Source organism: Arvicola amphibius, chromosome 10, assembly GCF_903992535.2.
Source record: "Arvicola amphibius chromosome 10, mArvAmp1.2, whole genome shotgun sequence".
NCBI classification, from domain to species: Eukaryota; Metazoa; Chordata; class Mammalia; order Rodentia; family Cricetidae; genus Arvicola; species Arvicola amphibius.
In genome coordinates, this window is record NC_052056.1 from 67666655 (window position 1) to 67681704 (window position 15050).

Sequence of the window (15050 nt, forward strand, 5' to 3'; positions counted from 1 at the left end):
TGCTGAAATGCCTCAGAGTCCCCAGTGCCACCTTAACAGTGCTAAAACAGCCCCAATACTCACAACACCCAGGAAGTCATTTGTCTTCCCGACCTGGCCAAGACACAGCTTCATTCCCCAACTAAGTGAATTTGCAAAGCTGTGAACTTGTTACAGAAATTAATAATGTTTCTCATCATTTAAACACAACAAAATGTTGAAATTAAGGACTCATTCTCTTTAACATACAAAATTTTAAAAAAAATTAAAAAAACAAATTTCCCTTCCCCCCATCTTACAATTAATGTATCATGTCTTATTTGACATTATATTCTCACTAAATGGTGTTTCTCCATATATATATATATATATATATATATATATATATATATATATATATATATACATACACATACAGCTGTGGTTCTGGAACACCCAACCATCCCCAAAGAGAAAACCCAAACAAACAAAAACAGCACAGTATGCAATTTCACACACCCACATACACAATGTAAGATTTTCTGGTGAAGGCCATACATTACAACTCAGAGGCACATTTGCCCATTTGCACTTTCAAATACCAATGGGATGTCATGTGCAATGAATGACAGCCTTTTATCAAAGTACATGGCAGGACTGTGGAGCTCATTAGCATATCCACAACACATGCTTTCCGTTGGGAAGAGATATATCTGTGCCAAAATGCTTCCAAAACGTCTAGGGGGAACACCGACTATTGCATGCCGACATAAAGTGTAAGACAAGTCTTTGTGATGTGGTTTAAAAGGCTTCAGTGGAAAGCGTTTTCCCTGACTTGTGGACATCTCTATGTCTACACAGCCTGGAATGGGATGGGTGGAAAACTGGATCTTGACACCTGCTTTGAGGATCAAGAGGAAAGCAACGGCAGTGTGACTCCTGCCACGTGAAAACCACACTCCTCAGTTTCTAGTTGTCAACCCCTGCTCTCATTCCAGACCCTGAAGAGAGGCAAACAAGCCTCCCCATGCAGTGTCTGGTGGACAGGAAAGGCTTTTAAAGGTCTGTTTCCCAAGCATCACTCCATGCTTCAAGAGGAACTTAAATTCACAGTTGGATGGGACATCTTTCTTTATAGTAGAGATTCAGGATTTGAGTCAGGCTTATTTTTCCAGAACATTCCCAATAGATATCACAACTCCCTGTAAAAACCAGACAAATTCCTCTCATCCTGACTAATTGGCCTAAATGCTTACAAAGCAGTGAATACGTATTTTACTTGCTCAATCCAGTAGTGAAATTTAGTTTGAAGGCTATTCTAATGGCAGCAAATATTTCTCTGTTAAATACTAAACTGTTGGGCCTTAATGTCAAGGGGCCACTGTATACTTGGCTATGTCTGATCAGATGTTTGGAATAGCTGACTTGGAACATTTAAGAATTTCCAGAAGAAAAAAAAAATGCTTTCCTCATTCTCAAACAAAAGCAAGAGAGGTTGTCCTTTCCTATAGTGGGTGACAAAAGCAAACATGAAATTTTGCTTGTAATAGCCACAGAGTGAACCAGTCCAACTGGAATGGACACCAGTAACATGAAATATACCGACAGAGAAACTGTGTACATATATACAGCTTTACCTCATAGTAAGCAATGGTAAACACACTGGATGCATCCACAGGTTTGGTGTGCTCAATGCTCAACATCCAAAGAACTGAGAGGACCTATACATCACTGATATTCACATAGACCACTCCACTCTACATATTTGTCACCATACATGTTACCCCGATAAAGGGGGACAGATCAATCATCCAAACAAGCAAATTTCAAAGGCTGATAAGTGCAACTCATTTTCCATTAAATTACATTTAAACAATACTCAATACCCCCACCCAAAATATATATTGTATATTTATATATTTATATATATTTATATATATATAGTCTTAGACTATAATGCTGAAAATGCTTTATAAAAGTCAATGAAGAGTTCTCTGCTGCTTAAAGAGACCCGCTGCTTCTTTGCTAACTTCTATCTAGCAAGGACAACGCATCCTGCAAGCAAGAGTTTTGAAGGCTTAAAGCCAGAATCAGAATTACGTGACAGGTGAGACTTTAGGCAACAGGTAGCCTCTTACTTCTCCGTCCCTTTAGAAACCAGACTGAGAAGGAAAAGGAGAAGCGCTAGCAAGAATGCTTTGAAGATCAAGCAAGTGTGCCCTGTAGGGGCTGGGAGGTGGAAAAAGACAGGACAAGCCCTGCAGTGGGTGCTCATTCCCCTTCCTCTTTGATGCGCTGCTGTTTGTTGCGACGGGAATCCATGTCGAAGTTGAAGTCATTCCACTCGTCGCGGGGTGGGAAAGAGATGGTCTGGCGGAGAGTAAACCGCACGGCATCAATCACGCGCTCACCACGGGTCTCGCTGGAGCCCACACTGACTGTAGAAGCACCGCTTGGGGTCCTCAGGAGATGCGGGGGTGAAGAGAAGTCATGCAGCTGCCTGTGGTCCAGGATACCCTTCCAGATGGCATGCCGGAACTGCTCAGGGATCTTTAGACTTGCCAAATCCTGTGCAACAGGGAGGAGCCCAGACATTAGAAGGCAGACACCTAATCTTTTATTACATGCTGTTTTTCGGTCTTTTTGGTTTTAAAACGATCTGAGTTTATCATCACGAATTTGGCAGATAAAACTAGCTTTCTGACTGACCTCCAGATGTTATGTTACTGAGAATGGAAATAGGACCCAGCTGGGTCACGTGTGCTGCAGACAACAATTCACTCATTTTTCATTGGCTTCAGTTTCTCCATGTGCAAAATAGTGTAGACAGTAGTTAAATAAGAGGGCAAAAATCTCAAAAAGAAATGTAAGATTCTTCAAATCTATGGGGCTTCAGCCACCAGAAGAAAGTTATTAATGGAGTGTCCCTAACAGTGGGGGAAGAAGGGAGGAGGACAGATTTCTCTTAGGGACTGAGAGTTTCCTAAGTACCAAACTATTTAGTTTATCTTCACAATCCTATTTAATCTTGAAATTAGTGCTGGATATTTTTATACCAATTTTATGGAGAGAATAACAGAAGATCAGGTTAACAAGCCCTGTAGTTCTACTACAAGGTAAATAAATTGTGAAATTAGGAGTAGTTTTTGAGCCTGCAATTATCCTATGAACCGAACAGTCTTAGGGTGTGTGGATAAAGAACATCGAAATGCACAGCAGTTGTCTCTATGCACTATGGGAGGGACAAGAGGCCTTTCCAGCAGGGTTAGTCTTAAGTAGGCATGGTGCATGCCTTGCATTGGTTGGCATTAGCTTGTTTAACATGCTTCAGCTAAATGAAGCAGCAAGTTGGGCAGAAAGCAGCTTAGCAGATGGAATCTGTTCTTAGTTCCCCACTTGGATGCATTGGAGACAACTGAATCTTTGCATTCTAGGTACTGTGGGCTCATAGGTGAGGGTAGGTATGACATTCTCGATACTCCAAAACACACACTATCCTGTTTTCATTTGCATTATGAACTCAGCTTTGCATCTGAAGATACTCAATGTATTCAAAATCCTCAGCCAGTAAGGGACACTAAAATAGCAGACTGCTGCAAAGACACAGGAGGTGTCTGTTTCCAGAAGTGCAAAAAAGGATGCTGAGGGGAAGGTGAGAAAACGGAATCGTTTTCCAAAATGTCCCAACTCAGAAACCTGCACCATGCTGTCATATTGTCCCATTATATGTGTTTCAGACCATCACAGCGACCCTAACTTCTTCTATAGCAGAAGAAAGCATAGTAAGAAGACAATAATCCACTAATAGACTAAGTTAGCATGCTAGATGGCTTCCTGCATTCTTTATACCTCTGAGACTCTAAATGAGCCCAAGATTCTGTATAACTGCAGCCCCACTACAAGGCAACATCAACAGAGGTAGACTTGTGGGAATCGCCTCTGAACATTAACGGCTACAGGAGAATCCTGGCACTCCCCAGAGGGGGCAAGTCTACAAGTGAGTATTTTGTAAGGACACAGGGAAACAGCAGACTTTCTGTTCTACCACATAGGACTGCACAATGGGTATTTCTCAAACACAGGGCCACTCTGCTTTCATCCGTGGAGAAACGTGATTTGCAAGTAGTCTAAGTCTGTCAGAACTTACTCCTAAAGCATTTTTTTTATAGTTTCTACCTATGGCTCTATCAAGGAAGCACCAGGAGTAACATTTAGAGTTGGGAGGGATGGGCGTAAGACAGGTGGGTACACACTGATCTCTATGGGGCTGGGACATTGTCATGCTGCAGGGGCATCTCTAGCATCGGTGCTCAAGGAGGGGAAGGAGTCCCCACTACAGAAACAGCAGCAGAGGCAGAGACTATCTCCTCCCATCAGTCCAAAGTGCCATCTGGAAGCTAGAACGGAGAACAGCACATGCCACAGAGAGCGCTAGAAAGAGCAGCCAAGGAGGGAGGCGGAGAACCAGGTTGCCGAAAAGCAAACAAAGTAGCTCCCATGTATGCAGAAGTTCAAGAAATGGAGTGGAAAGCCTGAGAAAGTTCCATCACATGCAGCTTGTTTCAAAGACTTTCCAAGCCAGAGGAGAGAGATTTGTAACTCAGTTGGATTAATTGAGACCCCGAGAGGCAGTGACAGCCTCAAATTTCTCTGCTACTAAAAGTCCTGCCCAGGACGCAGACTTATGGCCAGTAATCATTCCTGATGATAGAGGCAGCGAGCTGGGCTAACAGCATTTCAAATGAATAGAGGGTCTTCCAGTATTAAAAGGTACAGTTGACTCATCCTTAAAGCTCTGCATTAAGAAGAGGTGGACACAGCCAGTGAACAGGGTCACAGCCTAGAGCTTTACAGCCAGGCTTCTCTTTGTGGTACCACTATGAACTCACTATGGCCAATGACACTTTTGTAATTTCTCTGTATGTCCTTCCTGTTCTCTTCCCTGGTGATTTAAATAGACTAAGGAGAACATTGCAACCAATCTCTGAGTAAGCCTCACTATGTTGCCCAAGCAGGTTTCAAACTTCTGAATGGAAGTAACCCTCCTGCTTCAGCCTCCCAAGTGCTTGGTTTTCAGCTACCTGTCTTGAGACTAAAGTTTCTTGATTGCACAAATTCTATATTTTCTTTCTCATTTGTATGCACATGGGTGCAATAAGCCATAGCTTAATGATCAGGTTTATTGATTGCTTAGCTTCTAACCTGGAAAATCTTTCTGACAGAGTTATGGCTCCATCAGAATTGAGGTTTAGAAGCATGACCAACACAAAGTCTAAAACTAGCGTGGATGGAACTATAAGGCATATGGACCAGAGGGAGAAAAATGAAGAAATTTTACTAAAGAGAAAAGTCTAACAGTTACTTACATCCATGGAGTAATGCTCAATCTGATAGATGGTGGTCAGCCCCTGGGTCGTGAAATAGTCCAGACATGATGAACAGCCCAACCTTGCTAAGAAACTGCAGAGGGAGGAGGGAAAAGGAAGGAGGAAACAGAAAAAGAAAGTTCACCCCAACTGCATTGGCGAGATAAAGGAAAACCCATTATTTTGCCCTTGGATGCCCTGCATAAGAGTCTGGGGGCAAATGAAGTATGTGTTGGCCTTGGATTTGAGGTTTGAGGATTGCTAGAAACTCAAACTTTAGGTAAACTGACCACAGAAATTGAGCATAAGCATTCTAGAAGGTGACGATTTTTCAGTTGGCAATCTGAGGTATCCTTTTGAACAAAAGCAGGAGGAGTCATGGGGGCGGGGTACAGGTGAAGGGTCCAGTGGTCAGGTCCCCAGTCCTCTTGCCTCCTGTCTCGTCACAGCAAATTGAGAATCATTACATTTACTCTTTTGTGTTCGGGGGTTTCTTAGAATGTTTTAGACAGTTGAAATATCGCAGGCTAGTACTCCGAAATATCAATACGTGTTGATCTAGATGCTCAACACAGGGATATTTCTCTTTGAGGTACTAGCCTGAGAATGGTGATGTCATTCTCATCCCAGAATCGATTTCTGCTGAGCTAAGCCATGTACTGCATCACCTTTATGGCTAACATTGCACACGGACGAAACATGCTTGACCAGCAGCCAAAGGAACAAAGCATGCTTGCCCCAAAGCAGAGGACACGCCCAAAGCATGGACCATGGAGCTGCATGTGCCTCTGTGAGAAGCGTCTTTAAGGCTTTTGTTAGCTTCTGGCCGTAAGAAATCTGCTTCTCTGGAGTGTCCCCATTTCTCAGGGGAGTGGCAGGGGCTCTTCAAATTTCAGAGTTTTACTAATATCAAAATGTGTTACAGACATCCAACTCCAAAATTATGGTCCTGTGGTGACTAAGAGCTGTGAGGGCCTAGAGAGCAGGAAAGGGAGTAAGAGAGCCAGTTTATGTCCCTCTGGGGAGACCCAGCCCTGAGCACCAATTCGTGGACCACAACTGACCTGTAGAACGAGGAGGGAGAAGGGAGTAAATGAAGACCATGCAACAGGTCTGAAACCTGTGTGCACATGCACACATTTTCACTTCCCCACACTGGCTATAGGCGTTCTCGAGAGAGCTATGCTGGCCACCCTACCGATCAGACTCAACTTCCTCAAATCCCAGGACAGCATCCTTTCTTCTCAACCGTGTGATCAGCCTTGCTAGTGTCTACCCTCCCCCCTCAGATGCCTAGGGCCGCCCCAGGAGCACATGCCGTGCACTCACCTGACAATGCTGCAGTCTGTGGGGTACGGAGGTGGGGGGGTGCAGTGGGAGGTGGATGGCATGGAGAGTGGGGGAGGGAGGGCCTGGGTGGGGCTGAGTCCATTCATGTCTCCAGCCATTGGCATGTGAGTGCCCATCATAGGAACTGGACGGAAGCAGGAGGAATAGAAAGGGTTACTAGACCATCATTCCCCAGCATCCCAGGGGGCTACCTTGCCTTGCTGAGTATTACCAGAAAGCTGTGGGTTTTGTTTTTCTTATTGCAGGGAAGGGTGACCTAATTTCTCTGTATTCCTTCACACACTTCATGCCTAGTCAAGCAGAATAGAACCAGAACTCCAAACTAATTACAGATTTCTAGACCTTTGTTCCCTTAGGACTCTCTTCTCACTCTTGTTCTTTTCTCCTAAGCTGATATGTTCCTCCTTCTTCTGGAGAGAATGGGCTAAAATTCAGTTTATCTTATGCACTTATAAGATAAACTCATCTCCTGTAGCATAGAGATTAGCTCTCATTAATGTTTCTAGCCCCACAGACATAGCAGATTTCTTGGCACAGTGAAAAGCACAAAAGCTTGTCCTGAGAGGGATGTGAGCAAACATGAGTCATTAAAATCAATGCGGAAACAGGAAGACTTGCTATGGTATTGGTTTGGAAACCTTATGCCTAGTAAGAAAAAAATCCCAGATTCTAACTCTGTTATATAATCCATTTGAATTCGCCGATATCACCAATACTTTGGGCGTTTTGCAAAACCATGAGCTTCAAGCATTCACTTACATGCCCACCCCCCAAAAGTTTAGTACTAATAAAATTTATGGAGCAAATTTTGCTTTCTGGAAAAAACAAAAAATAATATATCTAGAAAATAAGAATATAATTTCTATCTTCTTTCCCAACTAGAAGTGTGGCTCAGGGGAAAGACTCCTGTGTGATGTAGCCACCTACAAAGTACAGTTCTGAGGCTTCTCATCTACTTCCCTTCAGACGTCTCTGAGCACAGGAGAGGAGACCTGTGTGCTATAAATAAAATGTAAGCTGTGGAAAGTTGTGTAAATGTCAAGTGCTACCGCTACTACTATCATGTAGCTAGAGCAAGTGGAGATATTTTAATTACTGTTACAAGAAAGAAAATAAAATTGAATGGCTTCCCTTTGCAGTCGGGTTTGGGACCTCGGGGTGCATTATCAGGATGAGAGAGGCAGCCTATTGTAAAGTCCCTGTTGGCAGATTATCTCAATGAGAAATCAACACGGGCTGCCAGACCACTGACAATCCCAGGCTCTCTTAGCTTCTTTCGGATAGGCTGGGATTTCCAAAGAAAAAGAAATCAAAGATTTGGTCACGATAATTAGGGATTTTAAAGGACCAGATGATAGGATCTTATCTTTTCATCGAGTGGGAATTTTAGGAACCATGCAGCATCCCATTCTCTCTATCTGTGAAGATACTATTTATTCTTCTGCATTTTTACTATTATTCATTTCATTCAAATCTCTGCATCCCCTTTGTCTGGCTTACTTATAATAGACAAAGCAAATCTGTTTCTCAAAAAGCTATGTGCCAATTAGTAGCTACTTATTTAGATCCAGTTTTTGCACTGCCTTTTATATCTCCACTGAGTTACTACGAGGAATTCGTATGTGTACAGAAGTAAAGGGGAAGCCTCCTTATGGGTTGATTCCCTGCTTACTGCATATGGAATGAAGTCAGACTATAAAGCCAGAGAGTCATAAAATGCTAAACTGCGGAGGGATTGTTGTAGTGACAGAGCAGGAGAGCAAAGAACTAACTTGTTTGCAGTTGCACAGCTAATTCTGCAAGGATCCAGAGGAGAATCAATAATTCTGATACTTTTAGTCTAGCACTCCACACTTCTTCCCTCATGTCAGATACACTTCAAATAAACCGTGTCAGAGATGGTTGGTGGAAGGTCTCCTTCTGGGCTGTCTCAGTGAGATCTTTATCCCTACTGAGGGAAGACCCCCACCCTCACATCTATCTCTATGACGGTGTTTTGTGGTAAAACCCATACCTCAAGAATGAGAAGCTACCTGGGAAAGCCAAGGCAGTCAACTGTGGTGTGGCACTTAGCATAGAGAAGAACATTTGTGCCACCTTAAAGCATTCTTCTCCTGTATTAGCCCTGTGCATCCTTTGGCAGCTGAAGAGAGAGAGATGCTTACTGTTGGCTCCCATGCCCTCAGGCATGGTGGTGGGGGTGAGGGCGTTGCGCTGCTGTGGGTTGATAAGCTGGCTCACGGAAGGCAGCTTGTTCATGCTGTTCATTTTGCTCAGAGGTGGGGAGCTGTTACCGTAGGAAGACTGAGACTGCATCGAGGTCCTAGGAACACAAACATGGGAACGGTGGTCAGCATGGGATACTGAAAAGTAGGACCGGTCACTTCCAGCAGGCCTTGCCTTAGATTAAAACCTTCCCTAGAACTATGCATGGGCCAGATACTCCTCATGATTAATGACCTAGAGTCCTTGATTGTCCATGAGAGACTCAAAGGAAGGGCTACAAAACCATCACAAAAACCACTATTTTCTGCACGATACACAGGAGTGCTTAGTATCTCATTTGCAAGAGGGAGTATTTACACGCGTCTTTTCTTCTTACTTCCCCCATCGTCTTTCTCTCTCTTGTTTTTCAGCTTGATTAAATCTTAAAACCAATAAGTAGAGACAAGAACTTTGCAAGAAACACAGGCTGGTGAAGAACAGAAAGACACCAAACTCAATTTGCAACTGAAGCCTTCCATTTACAACTTGCCCAGGCATTTTGGGAGGCACAGCAAATATCTGAAAGAGTCAGTCATCTGAGGCATTTGACAATGCTGTCAAATATCCTACAGTCCTATGGAAACCCCAAAGGTATAAATACATTTCCTCAGCTGAGCTCTTCTTGAGCTCTGAGAAGACCCAGTGCATGCCAACCGTGATTCTATGTAGGAGAACCACTGGGGTGTTGACTTTCTATAAGTCTTTCGTGTGTGTGTGTGTGTGTGTGTGTGTGTAAAAATAGTAATCACATAAAGGCTAAGGCCATGTAAACAATAGGGCCAGTCATGTACCCTTGCTGTACGAGCTACACTGTTAGTAGCAGGAGATCTAAAATGCATTATTTTTCATCTTTGAGAGACTCACACAGTAGTGGTTCTAGCAGGGATAACCATCCCTCATCCATTGGAGGACGGATCTAGAAACTGGAGAGGAGATACTAAGGACCGACTGTGGAGACCGTAGCCTTCACAGTGACTAATTGCTAAGACTATAGGATGAGGCTTTGAGCCCGTTCCCAGCCTACGGTGGGAGACATTCTCCTTTACAATTCATCCAACAGCTCATCAATTTTGTCCTGATTTGCCTCCTTTCTACCACGGTCACAGTCTCATCGATGTATTAAAGACAAATTTAACTTTTTTTGTTGGTTTTAATTTTCTAAGTCTTTGTGAAGGATATCAATATTAAATGCTTTGTAAAATTTAAAAACTTTTAAATGATGGCCTTAAATATTTGTACTTCTGGTTTAATTTTTGTTCTTGTGAACCCTTTCCAAGTGGTACAAACAAGCATCATAAAATAACTCTGCAACACCAGCTCACCCTAGCTGATAGGAAACACCTTAGTTTACCTGGCTGTCTTTCTCCCAAGTCTGAATGATTGCCACTACTATGAAACATGTCATGCCATAGTATGGAAGCACATGGTGAACAGATAATTATTATTAATGTTTGAAAAATGAGCAAATATGAAATTCTAAGAAAAATATGGCCTAATGCCCAGAGCCCACTTCAAGATGGATGAATTGAGGATAGAAAAGAGTCTCCTGGCACTCAGTCCATGATTTTTTTTTCTATTTTGGGGGATATGCCTCAAGAAGTAAAGTGATGGTGGGTAACAAGGTTGCAGGATCAAGAAAGTGTTGAAATACTAAGATAAATGTGAAAGGCCAAAGTAGGCAAGGAGCAATGATTACATAAAGGGAATCTAACAGCTACCAAGAAATTCTAAGTCCACACCACCACTGTGTTTCATGAGCTTAATGGGTAGTCAGCACATTCAGATCAAGCCAGAAGCATCTGAAATATCGTATCTAGCACAGGGAGACACAGATTAATGTAGTAGGGAGGTATTCAAGATGCTGCTTCTACACTTTTCTTGGGCCATCATAATGTAGCTAAGAGCTAGTTAGCCACATTCCAGATACAGATAGGACCTTTAATTTGAAAAGACTCCATATTCTTCTCCATCTCCCCAAGTAGGTAAACATACAGCCAACGCCACGATAAGAATAATTTAACCAGTTGGGTGGTAATGGAGCACACCTTTAATCCCAGCACTCGGGAGGCAGAGATAGGCAGATCTGTGAATCTGAGGCCAGCCTGGTCTAAAAAGCAAGTTCCAGGCAGGCTCCAAAACTACAGAGAAACCCTGCCTGGTTAAAAAAAGAGTAGTTTTAACCATTAGTAACTGCAATCGGGATGATAAAAGTGTGTTACTGATGAATGTTGCATTTGCCCCTGGAGTTCAAGTCACAATTTATTGCTATTTCCTGTATCCTGCTAAAACCTGTGGTCATTAATTTTTTTGCTAACTTATTATCCAACTGACTATTTTTTTTACTATAATAAACTTAATTTTAGGAAGCAACACTAGAAAAAACAGATGAACAGTGAAGAATTCTGAATTTTACAGCCAATTAAAATGTTTGTTAGCTTCTCGATATGAGATAAATTTATGAAGTGCCTGAATTTGATCTGTGTCTCACCTGAACTTCCTTTCCTTGGGGCAAGCCTCAGGCTGGCTCTGCAAAAGTGCCTATGGCTTCTGAAGGAACTCAGGTGAGAGTCCTGGATGTCGCCCACTGTTACAGACACTGAGAATCCTCATCCATTCCTGTTTCTTTACAGCCCCATATGGTCAGTTTATAACCTAGTATTTTGTCAAGGAAATGTAAGGTACCAACATACAAATTCATAGGGAGAAATGGCCAGCCTTGACACATATATTTAATTGAGTAGACTTAAAAAATTATTTTGGGTAATGTCAAAAGGGTCATAAATTTTGAATGCACCCACTAGAACATGAGTGAATTTTATGGACTCAAAGACAGAGGTCATGGCACTGTGATCATTACTGACTCCACAGTGTCTGAAATGAACAGCCGTCACACACTCAGGAAACTGTGTGATCCTGGGTGAAAGTCACAGCCAATACAAAGGCCCTGAAAAACAGTCAAATGCTTGGCTATTGCAAGTGCAATACCATGTTCTTGAGCAAACAGTCCCCCCAAAACATCGAAAAGGGAACAGAAGCTATGCTGAGTTGATTGATTGTTCTCACTTGTGCCCTCTGTCCCTGCCACCCACTCCAACCAAAGGTCAAGAACTAAACTGTGATGACAGCTGCTCTAAAGGACATGTGGTATGGTTTCTACTGCAGGGCCTCTGTGGAGGCTTACTAGGGTTTTCTGGGATCTGAGTGCTATAAAGATACAAACAGCTAAGTCTCCTATAGCTATAATCTTAGCAGATACTTGGGACACATTAGTAATACTTAGGAAATTTAGTAAGCCCAAGTCATAGGTTTTGTTTTATTTTTTCAGTGGTGGTGATTGAACCTAGGTCCTTAAACATGTCATCAAATTCTCTACCACCAATCTCATTTGTCCACAGCTCACAATTCCTGGTTTTTAACTCTCAAGCCATTAGCTTCTGTGTGCCTTGCTAAGAATAACATTTAGAATTCCAGGGATAGATGTGCTTTTAATCGGTGGTTTTCAACTTGTGGGTCACGACCCCTTAGGGGGAATCACATATATCAGATATTCCACATATCATATTTTACATTATTATTCACAACAGTAGCAAGATTACAGTTATGAAGTGGCAATAAAAATAATTTTATGGTTGGGGGTCACTGCAGCATTAAGACCTGTGTTAAAAGGTTGCAACATAAGAAAGGTTGAGAACCGCTGTTTTAAATGATCTGGGATTAGAAATTAGGTTTCCTGTTTCTGACTTTCACGACTTTGCGGTGAAAGATAAACTTCATGCTAAGTTCCAGGCTATATCTAAGACCTTCTGAACCCTTGCTTGCTCCTCTTTCTTCATTTAAATCTTTTCATTATATGAACTAAAGCTTTCAACTCAAATTTGGAGACAGCAAAAAAAAAAAAAAATATTTTGCCAAGCCATTTCTAGAATCCTGAATATAGAAAGGGGGAAAGGAATAGGGAAGGGGAAGGACACTCTGAGTAAGAGAAAGGTTAAAAAACAGGAATAAGCAGAAAAATAATTACACCTCTTTTAAGTATTTCCCAAGTACAGGCCACGTCTGTGGCCTGTGCGCTAGGTAAGCTTGACTCTAAAGACCATGGGCAGCAAGAGATCTTTAGAAGGTCGACCATAATAAGAAAATATATTCCATCATTTTAAATACACACAATCATATAAAGGTTGCTATAAGTACAGAGAAAATTTACATAAGAATAGCTAAAAGAGAAAAATGTTTCTGAAAGAAATGTCAAAAAATAATCTAAAAATGTTCTCTAATTCTTTAAGTAATTATGGCTCAAAGTTACTAACTTAAATATAACAAGGGCATCAGAATTTACTAATATACTTTAATCTCTTGTCAAGATGTTTTTGTCGGCCGGGCGGTGGTGGCGCACGCCTTTAATCCCAGCACTCGGGAGGCAGAGGCAGGCGGATCTCTGTGAGTTCGAGGCCAGCCTGGTCTACAAGAGCTAGTTCCAGGACAGGCTCTAAAAAAAAAAAGCTGCAGAGAAACCCTGTCTCGAAAAACCAAAAAAAAAAAAAAAAAAAAAAAAAAAAAAAAAAAAAAAAAAAAAAAAAAAAAAAAAAAGATGTTTTTGTCTTATGCTTTTTATCTGCTACTTGCTTTGGTGCATTTATTAAAATTTCATTGGAAAGAGTAATTACAATAACATAAAGCCCAGAACACATAGAAATTTAAATTTCCATACTTAGGATATTAGCTGCACTCTTGATTACTAGCCAAAGACTATATGGTATATAAACCTAATTATCTGATACATTTGGATTAGTTTAACTTTAATTAGTAAATTGGTTGTTTTAAAACAAAGCTCAAAACTTGTTCAGATGCCGTTTGGTACTCTAGAACATGAAGTCTTCACAGGGCTAAACCTGGTCATTTAGACCGATGTTTCTCAATCTGTGGGCCACAACCCTTTTGGGAGTACATATCAGATATACTACATATCAAATATTTACATTGTAATTCACAACAGCAGCAAAGTTACAGTTATGAAGTAACAAAGGAAAAATTTATGGTTGGGGGTTGCCACAACATGAAGAACTGTATTTTAGGATCGCAGCATTAGGAAGGTTGGGAACCACTGACTCAGGCATTGTAACTAATTTTTCAGAGTGTTAACCTGGATATAATATCTTAAATAAAATTACAAAAGAGACAGAGACCAGGCCACAGTAACTGCCCTGTAACTCTTATTATTTAGACCCATGCATAGCACTTGCAACGCTTAAGATATGAGAATATACTGCACTGGGGGAGGGGAGAAGAGAGACAGAAACAATAACTACAAGATAAACCAAGATGCAAAAGTTTATTGAAAATTAAAACCACACATCCACAAAGCAACAGCGTCTATCACAAGAAATTGTTGTCTTGATGACACAGGAGGAAGCGCTGATGAGCCGGTTAGGGTGCCAGGTGACAGGGACATTGAAGGAAGAAACAGAGACAGTCCTTTGGAGTTGGGAAAATATTTGAAAAGGAAAGAGAACTTGGTTGGCTCCCTGTAATTTCTCGGCTAGGGATATTGATTTTAATACCTGTATGCTTAGAATATCATTCAGTCAGAGAAGAAGTCTCCCAGATAAATGCACATGAATGGTAGTGAGAAATCTGGCTGGTTCTCTGGTAGGCAGGGCTGAGGGCTAGCAGTTCTAATTAAACAAATCAATCACAGATCTGGTGAGGAGACTTTGAACTCTCCCGGCACTGAACAACAGTAAGCAGGTACCTGCTTATATTTCTGGGATAGTTTCAGCTCCTATTAACACCATAAAAAGTAGCTAACCTGCCTTAGCATCTCAACAACCATTTTGAGGACTGTGCAAAGACTATCACGCAGATGCTTAATGTCCAGTGGCAGAGATGGGACCTGGCAAAGCCTTAGTGAACTTTCTCCTTCCGTAGGAAGAGAATACGTGAATGATGCAACTGTTCAACAAGAATCCTGGCCCCAGTCCCCTTGACACCTTTGTCTGTTACTGTTTGCAGTATCACTCCATATCCAGCATTCAAAGGGCCCCAGACTCCCAGTCAATACAATTTGCTTAGGCACAGACAATAACAGATTTTTTTCTTGTTTCTTAAAAATAC

The 15050-nt window shown here is 41.7% G+C and overlaps 1 protein-coding gene across 4 annotated transcripts in view; it reads right to left on the minus strand.

Annotated features, from left to right (window-relative positions):
- Positions 1 to 2229: 2229 nt before the first annotated feature.
- Tp63 (tumor protein p63) overlaps positions 2230 to 15050 on the minus strand; it is a 202726-nt gene continuing 189905 nt past the window's right edge. For 2 of the 4 annotated variants that reach the window (XM_038345216.1, XM_038345215.1), the window contains exons 11-14: positions 8840 to 8997; positions 6654 to 6798; positions 5325 to 5418; positions 2230 to 2526 (exon numbers count right to left, since the gene is read on the minus strand). In XM_038345216.1, the coding sequence (XP_038201144.1) occupies positions 2230 to 2526; positions 5325 to 5418; positions 6654 to 6798; positions 8840 to 8997 (694 nt within the window). The remainder of the gene's footprint in view (positions 2527 to 5324; positions 5419 to 6653; positions 6799 to 8839; positions 8998 to 15050) is intronic. The other 2 variants (XM_038345217.1, XM_038345220.1) reach the window with 1 other exon arrangement.